Source organism: Mustela putorius, unplaced genomic scaffold (genome assembly GCF_011764305.1).
Source record: "Mustela putorius furo isolate JIRA1106 unplaced genomic scaffold, ASM1176430v1.1 tig00003932_pilon_pilon_pilon:0A:0A, whole genome shotgun sequence".
Lineage (NCBI taxonomy): Eukaryota > Metazoa > Chordata > Mammalia > Carnivora > Mustelidae > Mustela > Mustela putorius.
The window spans coordinates 9,020,788-9,033,911 of NW_025422077.1; the positions used below are offsets into that span (position 1 = coordinate 9,020,788).

The window sequence follows — 13,124 nt, forward strand, 5'->3', positions numbered from 1 at the left end:
CCCACCGGCAGCACAAATCCTGAATAAAACATGATCCCATTCGGAGTCGATTTGCCTTTTTCCCCCTGTCAGAATTGGTTTTCTTCAAGAAGTTCACTTTCTTTTTATGAAGGCGCCATTTTGTTTTTCTAAACTTTCTCTGCTGCAGCCTTGGTTTTGTTGCCAGGGCACTTGGAATTCACATACTTTCGGATGGTATCTGGCTGCCCATTCCTAGGAAGGAGGCTCAGGATGGCCAGCTGGCCAAACCACAGCCTTGCCTCGGCACACACCATGGCCACACGCTGCCCCTTTTGCCCTGGGCCCTCAGGGTTCTCTTGGTGGGGTGCTGGTCTCGAGTCCCTCTACCCTAACTTCTTCTAGTGCTACAAAGGGAGGGCTCAGGAACTCTGAGCCATGCGAGATCAAGTTCTAACAAAAAGAAGGAAACAGAAGAGAGCTCGGTTAATAATGACTCCAGGCCAAGGACTGTACTCCTTCCCTCAGCAGGACCCCATCAAGTAGATACTCATTCTTCCTACCTAGAGAGGAGGAATCTGAGCTTCAGAGGGGGTTAAAATAAACCTGCTTAAACTCCTGAAGGTAGCACAGTGAGTGGAAACAGTCATTAAAACTGGCCTGTTTGATTTTAAAACGAGTCCTGATTCCATACCAGACCCCCTGCACTGTCCTAGTGGGACGGTCCGACCACCATTTTGCAGATAATCTCAAGGATGAGGTGGGCTCACGGACGCGGGGAAGAGATCTCACTGTGAATGAGGCCGGGGGGCTAAACTTCCCACAGGCCCTGGGAAGTTTAGCCTTACAAAGGACAAAATGAAACATGCTTCAGAGACCTGAAAGACGGTGCCCCAAGTGAAGGAAATCTTGCAGCCCCCCAGCCAGGAAGAGGCCCACTTGGAGCTGTTCTCTTGGTCATGGCAACGGTGAATTTGAGGAGTCTTGCTGGGTTCCCCAACCACGGCCAGGGCGGCCACAGCCCCAGGGGCCGCTCGGGTTTCTGGACAGCTGCCGCTACAAGCTACCCGCTATGGTGAAGCTGGAGGCTCGGCGGCAGCAGCAGCTCTGGCCAATGGAACGTGCCATCCCCAGGCATCCTGGTGGAAGGATTTCAGACAGCTTCTGAGGAGGCCCGTGAGGGCGGGCCGAATGTTTACGGCTCTCACGGTCGCACTAAGGGCTCCCGAGTTCTCCAGACACCGAACAGCAGAGGAGGGGATGAGGAAGACAGAGAAGGTAAACAGGAGGTCATCTGCTTGGCCAGGGTGAGATCCTCTGGGGTCTGGCCAGAGGACTATGGAGAGTAACTTCCCAAGGCACACGAGGCGACACTGCCACCTGGAAACAAGGCCAGGCAGGACTCTAACGGAGGGACTGTGGGAAGAATGAGCCACAGAGTCCAGGGAGGAATGGGCCGGATGACCCATGGGTCTTTCTCTTCTCCAGTTTCTCTGATCAGAAAGCAAGATAAGGCAGCAGCTGGAAAGTTCAGGGACAACGGGTTTGACTGAAGCAACACACAGGAACCACTCGCTCTCTCTGGGAATTCAGCTGTTTCCCACTCTTGATCTATTTCCTGTCAGGGAGAGGTTTTTCTCCTGACAGGCGTGTCCGGGCCTGCTGTGGGGGGGAGACTTCCTCTGGGGACGAGTCCTCCCGGCACTGGCACAGGCTGCAGAGACCTCGCTGCTGGATGGAGGGTGGGTGCCATCACTGGTGACTGTCCCCAGATGCCTCGCCTTTCTCACCTGTCCATTTATTCTTTCCAACCTCTAGCCTTCCATCTGGCCACAGCCATGAGGACTCTGTGGCTGCCTCAGTGTGGTCAAGACGCTGCTGGATGCCTGGAGCATTCGAATGATCACAGCCTGGTGGGGAGCTAGTCCTACGTTTCCTTTTTGTTGAAAATGCACATGCTCCTTTAAAAAACTAACATTTATGAAGTGCTTACTATGTGCCTGGCTCTCTTGTTCAGAGATCTCAGTTACTTACTTGGGAAAGAAAGTGTGAGAGAGAAAGCACCAGACAGGGGAGGGTCAGAGGGAGAAGCAGGCTCCCCGCTAAGCAGGGAGCCTGAGGCGGGGCTCGATCCTAGGACCCTGGGATCCTGATCGGAGCCGAAGGAAGATGCTTCACTGACTGAGCCACCCGGGTGCCCCCAGGCACTCTTGTTCTACATGAGGGATTCTTAGACCCACTTTACCGAAGCCCAGAGAGGTTAAGGAAGGCACTTGTTCCGTCGAGGTCACACAGCTCGCCATGACAGAGCTAGTGTCTGACCAGGTAGCTCCACAGCCCGCACGTCCAACCCTGTGCTCCTGCCAGGCTCAGCCCTCCTGGGGCAGGACCAGAAACAGCCCCGAGGTGGTCTGCGAAAGGACAGAGGGCTCTGTGCTCCCTTCAAAGTGGCAGACACAGGCCCAGAGCTCAGAGGAGGCCGGCGCTGGGAACACAGTGCCTGGCCGGCCTGCCCCAGCCTGGCCTCGTGTGGGAGGAAGCCAGAGGCTCCTAGACCAGAAAGCTGAACAAAATCAGGAACTAGACGAGGCTGGCACATTCAGGAGAGACAGCACCCAGGGGCAGGTCCCCTTCACTGACTGACCTTCACAGAGCGGGAGCTTTAAAGGGAAAGGCACATCATCAGAGGATCCACAGTTTTATCGAGGTCTAAAAACAATTTAAAGCCTTGGGCTGATCAGCCCCCAAAGGCAAGCTCTGCAGCCCCTCAAAGCTCTGCTCTCCCAGATAATCACAAGCCCCTGGCGGCAGGATAATCACAAGCTCTGCAGCCGCTGGAGAAAGCCAGGCCTGGAGGACCAGGTCTTGGGTGGTAGGAGCTGGTGCTGTCCCGCAGGCCAGGAGGCCGACGCCCTGAATCTCCCAATTCTTCTCTTCCCTTAAAGAGATGCCAGCCGCTGGGGTGCCAACACCCCACCCATGGGCCTTGGTCAGGCTCCCGCTGCAGGACCAGCCACCCTACAGCACTGCTGAAACCTGAAGCGGCCTCACCCTATGAGTCCCAACCTCTGGGGGCTCCCCCAAGGCCACACTGCCACCTGGTCTGCTCCCTGGCTCTCCCCTGGGCTGTGTGCTTGAGTGACACCCCGTGCCAAAGCAGATCTCCTGTGTCTCATCTCAGTATTCTCCACAGGACACAGTCAGTGACAGAGGAGACGCTTCATGAAATTCGTTTTTATAAAACAGTGTAAAGGTTCAGTTCGCAGTCGCCTCTTGCGGAGTCAACGCCTGGCTCGGGCGGGCGGGCGACCACACACTGCTCCTGGCCTTTCTCTCCCCCTGCGATCTCTCTTCCTTCCCTGTGTGCCTGGGTCACTCTTCCTAGGGTCCATTTTTGTACTGAGTTTGGGTTTAACCTTTATAATTTGTCCAGTGTGTCACAAGGCACCTCCCAAGGGGCACGTCCCGCCCTGGGAAGTCTGTGCTCCAATTTTAGACTCTTCTGCAGACAAGCAGGTGACGGGTTCCAGCCGTGAGCCGCGGAGCAGGCCTGGAGATCTGCCGTGACTCAGGACCAGTGAGGCCTCTGGAGGAGGAGCAGGTACCTGGGAGTGGCTCTCTCAGTCCTACTTACCTGGATGAGTTTCCGGCCCAACAAGGTGGCTCTGGTCAAGGGTAAACGCTATTCTGTTTCTAGAATGCAATGAGAACAGTGCACTTTGTTGGCTTTCACTCTGCCCCCTCAGCAACAAGACGGAATGACGGCACCGAGCAAAACTGCACGGGGACAAAAAAGGCTGAGCTGTGTGAGGGCGACATGGCGGAGGTGCGGTATGGGCTCTTGAGGGCAGAACTTTCCTAAACGCCGTGGACGAAACCTGCCCTCCTGTTCGCAGTGACTTTCAGAATATATTTGATATATTTCAAACACCAGTGACCTTGAAAATAAACAGGAAGATCATGTCTACAAATGTGAACGATCTTCTCAGAATGCCATTGTTTGCTGCATCAAGATGTTCTTCACCTCCACGGAGGACGCGGCGGGACCACAGCCCAGAGTCCCATTACCTTATGCGGTGACGCCTCAGAACTGGGACGTGGCATCAAGCAGGCATCTTCAATGTAAAGATGGAGATGCCAGACCACACACGGAAGCCGGGGCAGAACCAGAGGATGCGACTCCTGATCGTCAATGACAGTTCCTGCCCCTTGGGTCCTCCTTCCTCTGGATCAGGGCGGACAGAGCAGAGAACACACTTCTTCGATTCCTACAGGCTTCCGATAGCCAGACACACGATCCCTGCTGAAGCAAGATCTCCTGGCAGAGGCAAGCCACGGATGCGAGGCAGAGAATCTCCCAACGTGCAGCTCTTGACGGCTCTGGAGCCCAAGAAGGGACCAGAAGCAGCACTGAGGACGTGGCTCTGGGCCAGGTCACCGCCGGGTGCTCTGACGCCTTCTCCCACGTGGTGTGTGCTCAGCGTCACAGCCCGATTCTACCGTGATCTCAGAGATAACCTCTTAGCTCCAAACTCGCATCACCATGAAAACAAAACGCTGAAGTCTGCTTGAGATCGTTTTTGCTCTGATTAAAATTTTTATTGAAATCTCTCAAATGTTACCAAGAAATAATTTTTGCAAAACGGGGGAGGGGGGGGAAGAGCTAACAAGCAAATTCAGCATGGGAGCTCCCTCTGCTGGTCTGCAGTAGGCTGGTATGTTACAAACACATTCCCAGAGACAAATCTAATTTGCTGGAGAAGTGGACAAAAGACAGGTGTGTTGGGCTTTGCCTCAGGAGAGAAACACTAGAAGAAAAAAAAAATCCAAGTCTCAAAACAGAGCACAACATTGCTAAGAAAAGCAAAATAATACAAAAGCTTCTCCAAAGACATACAGTAAGATCTCCAAACAGAACTGGAATCATCCACTAAGGGAACGCTTCATTTTTGTCTTCCCCACTGCTCTACCTCCAGTTAATAAGAATTCTCTCGGGCCCTTTGGGTGAAGGTTAAGTTCTGATTCCCTTGTCTTTGCCTCCACGTCTCTTCTTACCGGCTTCTCATCTACTTAGAGAAGAAAGATCCAGGGAGTCAGTGGAGTGAGGCCTTTCCAAAATTCCAACAGAGAGTAAGTCTTTGGTGAGCCAGCACTGAGGCGTGGAAAGAGCAAGGCCCGGGAGTCAGGTGACCTGGCTCCGGTCATGGCAGAGCCACTCGCGACTTTCAAGAAGTCTCCATCTTCTCCAGTCTCTCTCCTCAACTGTAAAACGGGCCAGACCTGCTGGATCGGTAAAGCCTCTACCAGTTCATTCTAGGATTCTCATCTTGGACAAAGACATTTAAATAACTGTATCTGTTCGTGAGCCTTTAGGACACAGAACCCAAGTGTGCACTGGGAATGACTCCAAACAAGTTTTGGGGTTGAGCACAAGGATCTCACTGACTTCAGATGAAAAGTTCCACCAACTTGAGGACCGACGTGGCGGAGCCAAGTGGATTCCAGGTTGGGAAAGTCTCAGGATCAAGGAAGAGCTCCCAGGGGAGGGTGCCAGACGGGCAGCACATCCCACTAGGTCAAACGGTTGAGTCCATCTAATCCTGGCACTACCTCTCACCTCTCTCACGATGGGCACGGGCTTTCTAATCTCTTAAAACTCTTCAGTTCCTTCTCCCACACACCCCCAGATATACTCTGGATTACATCCATTTCAGGAAGCCTGGGCAAGTTACCCGGATGTTAGTAAGGCCCCAAAGCCATCATTCCCAGTCTTTTCTGGCCACTGTCCACTCTGGCTTTCCCAGGGCAATGGTGCAAGGCTCCACGGCCGATTAACAAAGCCACGGATACTCAGAGTACCCTGCACACATGGCACTTTCCATGGCATTAGGAACATTCGCCTCAACTGTCAGTTTATCTACACTTAGGCAGTCTAGGAAGAGCAGCGAAGACATATCCACCGACGGTGGGGGCGGACCCACAATCAGAGGGGGCCTCTCTGAGTCACTCCCCAAGGCCACTGCCAACATTTAGACGACTCCGCAGAAGATAGGCACAGGCTGTGTTTTATTCCCCTCTCGCTCCCCGGCCCCGGAGGAGACCGAGCGCTGATGAGGACTGAGCGGGCAGCAACAGCGAGGGGAAGGGAAGGGGAAGCGGAAAGCACGGCTGAGCTGGGCCCTGCGGCTCCGAATCCCAGGGCTGCCAGCTGTTCTCACCACCACCACCTACCTTTCCCTCGCTCCTGGTATAACTTTCTACCTCCTTCTGCCAACACCGAGGGTCACCACTTCGGGGGCCCAGGCACCAAGGCGCTGTCTTTGTAGTTTGCCCGCATGGTGCCTGAGAGGCCGGGCCGTGCGCATGTGCACACAGCCCCGAGAGCTTGGCCCAGACGGCCGGACGTCTACGCAGCCAGCACCACGCCCGACCCCGCGGCTGCGAGGACAGAAGCTAGGGGCTGCCTGTCCGGGCTTTAGACGCCACCGCGGGCTCCGTGTTGCACGGAAGAGTTCTCGGTCAGAAGGAGTTTTCTGGGAAGCTGTGTATTTCGTCCAGCCTTGTAGATAAACACTAAGTGAAACACACAAACACCCCACCTGTCTGTCCAGGCCAACAGTGTTTCCGAAACCAGGCACACCTGCTTCTAGAGGAGTTACACGTGCGCTAAAACGAATGCCATCTACGTGTTCTCTTAGGTGCTGCCGACCGTCACCCCAAATCCTCGCCTTACTTCATTACTACTGCCTGCGCTAAGAGCAAAAGGGGTGGCCGCATTTGTTTTCAAGGGGAGAGGGACGGTTAGTACGTAGTAATCCTTGTGAAGAAGCGAGGACATTATTTAAGTACGAAGGGAAGTGGGTCCAAAGAGAGACCTTCGCCTTGACCTGGAATCACATTCTCCACACTACACTGTACCTCCTTTTCTAAAGGTGGAAAAAAGGAACCCTTCACCTTTCCTGTAACATCTGCAAGCTAGCACACGGTCCTCCTGGAAGCTTCCACCTTTCCCCTCAGGTCGCTAGCTCTCCTAGGACACGGGAGCAGAGATCTCTGCACACACACTCGTACACACACGGACAGACTCCGGCAAGCAATGCGCCTCCCTCGGCAGCCCCTTCTGCACAACCAGGCAGGCATGACTACATTCTGGGGGACGCCTTCGGGCTGGCTGGGGGCTTGGGGGTGGGGGTGGGACCTGCGCCCCGTCTCTCGTGTGCGGTATGAGGGTGAGATCATTAGGGAAGAGAGAGGTGTCATTTGGGGCAGACATCAGGCAGTGGGTGATATCATTGCTGTCAGACGGTCCTCGAGTCCCGGAGGAGTGTCAGCTTGATTTAGAGGGGATCATTAATCTCCGGAAGGGGGGGGGGTCTGTTAGCCGGACAGGTGTTAGTTGTACGGTGTGCTCCGGGGAACCGGGCTGGAGAGGACCGGGGGTGGAGTGAGCGGAGTCGTGGCCGATGGGCACCAATTACCTGGGCATGCAGTGAAGCGGGGTAGGTGAAAGCAGGAGGAGGTAGAGCAGGCGCTAACTCCGCTGGGTACAGAGGGTACGGGGCCCACACTTCAGGGCTACTGGGGTAAAGTGCAGGCACTGTGAGCTCATCTGCAAGAAAAGAATAAGGGAAGAGTTAGTGGTCACCAAACAGCGGCTTTCAAATCAGAAACAAAACACCGAACGACCCCGAGCCCCCCGCAGAGCCAGAAGTCAAATTACTCTCATGCTTTCAATAACCTGTGGCTTCCGGTCCCCGAACGCCAAGCAAGGAAGTGGGGGATACAAAGTAGAAAAAAAAAAAAAAAAAGTGGCAGGCATCTGCTGCCTGTCGGGCCTGCTGGGATCTCAGGCCTGGGCTCTGCCGGGACACTCTGATGTCCTTCCAACCGTAGCTGGGGGACCACGGGAACAGTGGGGATTTCCTGCCCCAAACCGCACACGTGGCCCACTGAGGGACAGAAGAAGAAAGAGAACCGGCAGGACACATCCCGTGAAAACCCACTGGAGAGCCTTCGGGAGGACATGGCCAGGCCACGACAGGCCCAGAGCCACGGCAGGACCTCTCTGTTGATCAGTGTCACCCTACCGACAAACAGACCATGGCCCCCGAGCACGGGGCGGCCGCTGTGCCCACGGGGCATTGAAGATGTCAAAAATGCTGAGAATAGAAGTGAAACAGCCTGGAGTATCCCAATTAAAGTTAAACTCCACGAAGATGCAAACTAGAACATTCGCAGTTGCTGCTTACACGGACATATTTTCTAGGGGAAAGAAAGCCAGTCGTGTTGCCAACAGACTGGTCCGAATCCGATTCCACTCAGGTCAAGCTGCAGTTTCCCAGACTGAAGGGCGAGCGCCCGGGCTGCGAGTGGATCAGGATGCGATCCATTAAAGTAACAGCAAACACATGAGGGAGCGTCTCAGCGGAGAGAAAAGTCATCTCAGTCGAGAGTCACCAGCCCGGGCTCCGAAGCAGTGATCTCAGCACACTTTTATCACCTGTCAAAGCTGCAATCGAGCCGGCCAAGCGTGCTACCCGGGGCTGCCAAAGGAGTCCGGAAAAGGCGACCGTCCTAAAGCCATTAGTGACTCTGCCATTCAGGGCTTTCCAGAAGTCTAGAGTGCACGTGACCCAAGGTCAAAAGAGTCATTTCACTCCTGCCCGCGTGTAAGAAGCCACCCCAGGCCTGCTCATTCCGGGTCTCCCTCATCCTCCCCAGCCTCCCCCCGCCCCCCAATCTCTGGCTCTGGGCAGGGTTTTCAGTATGGGAAAGGGGCTAGAGACAGGAAACGTTCCCGAGCGTGACATGGGGACTCTACGGAGCAGCTGGTCTTACGGTGCACAGGGACCTGCGGAGGGGTCCGCGGCGAGCCAGCAAGGCGAGAACTATGGAAAATGCGGCGGGAGTCCAGGGCCGCCGGAGGACGGTCCATTCAGAGGGCCACTCGGGGGGGCCCAACAGCGTGGAGGGCTACCCTGTGGCTGCCCGGAGCCCCCGGCTCCTTCTCTCAACCAGGCAGCTCCGACGTCCCCTTCGGCTTGGGGCGGGGAGTGCAGACTGCGTGAGCTTAGACTGCAGAGCCTCGCCCACAGGGAGGAGGACTCCTGACTCCAATAGGAGCTCAGCAGCATCCCAAGCTTCCTCAAACCGTCAGGTCGACACCACCTATTTCCAGTTCTAGGCTGCGTGGTTTCGGTCAGAGAATTCCTTACGGAGGGGTTGGGAGAACGCTTCGCAGACCCCTGTGTTTCCGGTCACGACGCGACCAGCTGATTCCCATGAGAGCAACTCTTGAGGGAGCTCCGCTCGTGGAAACCGACGGCTGCCAGAACCCAGGCCTCGGACTTTAAACAAACAACCGTTCTCAGGAATGGCGAGCTATTACTGTTGTCGGTGGTACTGTTATTTCAGCTACCATGCTATTTTAAGACATTCTGAGTCTTTTAAAAAAAAAAAAAAAAAGTCAAGACTGTCTCAGGACCTCGTGCACACACGTCTTAGCCCGTGTGGCTCAGCCCTGCCTACTGCGCCGGCGCGCGACTCTGACTCCGCCACCAGACAGGGCGAGGCAGGTGCAGCCTGACGGCAGCAGCACTTCCGCATGCTGTGGCCGCACAGGAACTGGCCAAGCGGGGGGTGCTCCACTCGGATCCACTTTCCTTCAGAATTTTCAAAACTGAAAGGAGAGGTCTCTCGAGCTCTGCGACCCGGCAGAGGAAGTAATGGGGATGGGTGGAGCCGGGATCTCAGTCTCAGCCTTGACGGACGGACGGACTGATGATTCCCAGACATTTCCGCCCCCGACGCTGCTGAGTAACAGGAGAAGTCGGGGAAGGGAAGAGGAGGCGTGAGAGAGACGGGCGTGAAGGCACGTTTGATCGGGTCTCTCCTACCTCTCCATCACCTGCCCCTTCTCCCCGTGAGGAGTCTGGAGTGACCATAAGTGTCCGGAGACGTGCAGCGCGGAGTGCGCCGGCCAGGGGCAGGGTGAGGAAGACAAGCTCCAAAGGTGCCGGTGGAGATGTCCTGGGCGCGAGAGCCCGGGGGGGAGAGGACCGCAGCGAGCAGTTCTCCCGCCACGTTTCCAAGGGTCGGCCAGGGAGAGCCCAGGACGGGAGGATCCGGGTCGCAACCAAGTCAGCAACCCTGGGGCCAGCTCTGAGACTAGCATTTAGTGTGCAGTACTGCTCGTTGGGCGGAACAGTACCTGGTGGAAAACTCTCAAAGTTGTTTAAAGATGCGCCACTGTTTTATTAAAGGAGCTTAAGAAATATCCACAGGAACTCGGTCTAAAATTTTTCAATCCGTTCAGTATTGGTCACACTGAAACAAAAATGAAAAAACCAGCAAAAGAGCAAAAGGAGGCTCAAACCAGAACAAATCCGACAGATGATGATTTTCAAAGTTCAAAATAAAAGCAGTGGAACCCCTTCTTCAAACTAATTTTTCCCAGAATCCTTTTTAAAAAAATGTTGTTTGAGAGAGAGCGAGAGAACGCGTGCACGCATGCGCACACAAGCAGGGGGAGCGTCAGAGGGACAGGGAGAGGAGCAGGCTTCCCACTGGGCAGGGAGCCTGATGCGGGGCTCCATCCCAGCACCCTGGGATCATGAACTGAGCCTAAGGCAGGTGCTTAACCGACTGAGCCACCCAGGCATCCCAAAGTGTAGCAAATTTTAGTTGACTTAGTGGTGTTGGGGTCGAGCTGGACAACCTCAACCCCCACGACAGCCCCAAAGGCCTGCGAGGGTTCCAGAGAACAGTCTGAAAACGGCTCTTAGAGCTGCGCTCACTCAGGGACTAATTGGAAAGGAAGCGCCTCTTCCAAGTCTCAGAAGACTGAGCTCACACCTACAGCTCCGGGAAACCCACCTGAGAGAAGGCCATGAGCCCCTGGAGCAGGAGGAAGAAACCAAAAACACTGCAGCAATTGGGACAGAAGCCAACAGGCTCTCCTAACACAGGCTCCAGCCCCCGAGGTCCCTCAGAATGCCGCAGGGTCCTCCAGTGCAGGGTTCGGGCCTTGCAAAGGGCAAGAAGATTGGAGGTGGGAAGTTGAAGAGGTAAAATGAAAGGAAGAAAGGGGACTAAATCAAGTCAAGCTATTTGCTCCTTCCTGCAAGCTCCCAAACCCTCTCTTCTCTGGACGACAGTGCCCAGAGTGCGCCAAGGCCGGGAGTCCGTGTTGCTCAGGGTGCGGCCGCCGCACCAGTAGCAGCACCTGGGCTCTCGGGAGGACGCAGGTTCTCAGCCCTCCGGCAGGCTCCCCAAATGACAGTTCAGTCCGCCTGCCCGGGAAATCTCATGTCCGCCTACCTTGGGGATCCCCTGCCTGAAGCTGTCTCCTTGACTCTCTTACAGAATCATTATCCCGCATTTTGGTAGGATAGATCAGTGGATGACACACTCCCGCAGAGAAACTGTATGATTATGGACTTGCTTTGTGAGAGAAACGGGAGGGTCAGAGCAACACAGGCACAACGGGCACCGCGGGGCCAGGACAGAATCACGCCTGCGGGAAAGCCACCCTCACAGACGCCTCCACTTCACTAGGAGGCTGAGGACTCTGAGAACCCACAGCCTCTCCTGTGACAGAAGAGGGCAATAAACTGAAGGAGCTTTTGCCTTTGCATTCTCTTCCCGGTCGTCAGTACTGTGTTGAGAAAGTGGGCTCCCTGCTGAGCAGAGAGCCCGATGAGATGCAGGGTGCTGAGATGCAGGATGCGATGTGATGCCATGCGGGGCTCCATCCCAGACCCTGGGATCACGCACAACCTGAGCCAAAGGCAGAGGCTTTAACCCACTGAGCAACCCAGGCGCCCTGAGGATAAAGTTTTTGAGGGCTCCCAATATACATCTGAATAGGCCCTTTTCTTAGCACAAAATGTGCAACCAGAAGAACTCAAATTCTGACAAACAAGGACTAGAAACTCCCCCAACTCCACCTTTCGATCCCTTTGAAAAGAAAAACTGCAGTGTCTGAGGTCAGTTTAAAGCAAAAAAGCTGGGGAAGATCAGCTGGTCTGCCTTTTCATCTTGGATGAGGAAACCAAGTTGCAGAAAGGTGAAGCTTCCAGTCTAAAGTCACGGAAACAAAGATGAATGATTCCCAGAAACAAGGGCAAGACGAAAGAACAAGGGCAATCTTTAATGAACTTAACCTGCGTACAGTTGAGAACGCAAGTTCCAAGAACTTCAAGTCAGTATTTACTTTGCCTCTTGGGTATTTTCATTGGGATTGCTTGGGAAATATTCCACAGCAATCTCCTACTCAATGTGTCTGTAACTCAACACGGTCCCTCCAACTGCCTGTCCTCTTTGGTTCCAGATTTCAGTAAAAGACGCCACTCAGTTGCCCAAGTCATGGTGGCCAGATAGTTCCCCAAGGTCCTACCGAATCTGTCCCACCATCCACTCTGATCTTAATTACCATTTCTGGGTTTCTGAAAGGGCCTCCTTACCGTCCTGGAAGCCACGCTGCAGCCAGGACATTTAAAATACACAATTCTGCAATGCCACTCTCCTGCTTAAAACCCTTCTAGGATTTCTCCTTGCTCTCAGGCCAGTGTCTGAACTGTGGCTACCATTGCCCAGAAGACCACACGAGATCCGGCCATGATCCTCTTTGAGACCTGCCTCCAACACGGCTCACCACCGCGGGCTAGGACCAGCCCTTCCCACTGTGAGACCATGCCTGGTTCTCCCCCACTTCCAGACCAGGGGCATTCCTCTCTCTCCTTTCAGCTGGCTAAACCCTTACTTATTCTTCAAAGGACTCCACTTAGATGTCCCATAGGGAGGTGGAGGGGAAGGGGGGAGCACTTTCTCTTTGTTCTACTGGGTCTTCTATCTCCAGGCTGGGCTGTACCTCCAAGACTGCAAGTTCTCACTCTTTGCTCACCCAGCACTTAGCACAGAGGGTTAGCAAGTATCAGCAAATCAACCATTTGCTCTCTACCTGATAAAACCCATGGAGAAAGAACATGATTTCCAACTGGCCCTTTGGAGGCAATGATCAAATTGCAGGTTAATTCAATTCTATGTGGGAGAAAACTAGACACAGAAAGAGGGTACATGTGCAAGCGCGTAAATGTGACTCCTTTAATAGGAGTTCATCTCAATCCAGTCTTAATAACACATTATGTTTGCATACATTTTTATAT

The 13,124-nt window shown here is 54.3% G+C and overlaps 1 protein-coding gene across 9 annotated transcripts in view; it reads right to left on the reverse strand.

Annotated features, from left to right (window-relative positions):
* RBPMS (RNA binding protein, mRNA processing factor) overlaps window positions 1-13,124 on the reverse strand; it is a 172,523-nt gene that overhangs the window by 16,973 nt on the left and 142,426 nt on the right. For 5 of the 9 annotated variants that reach the window (XM_045069401.1, XM_045069397.1, XM_045069392.1 and 2 more), the window contains one exon: window positions 7,437-7,567. The exons of 1 other annotated variant lie outside the window; for it this stretch is intronic. In XM_045069401.1, the coding sequence (XP_044925336.1) occupies window positions 7,437-7,567 (131 nt within the window). 3 more of the 9 variants (XM_045069393.1, XM_045069396.1, XM_045069395.1) reach the window with 2 other exon arrangements.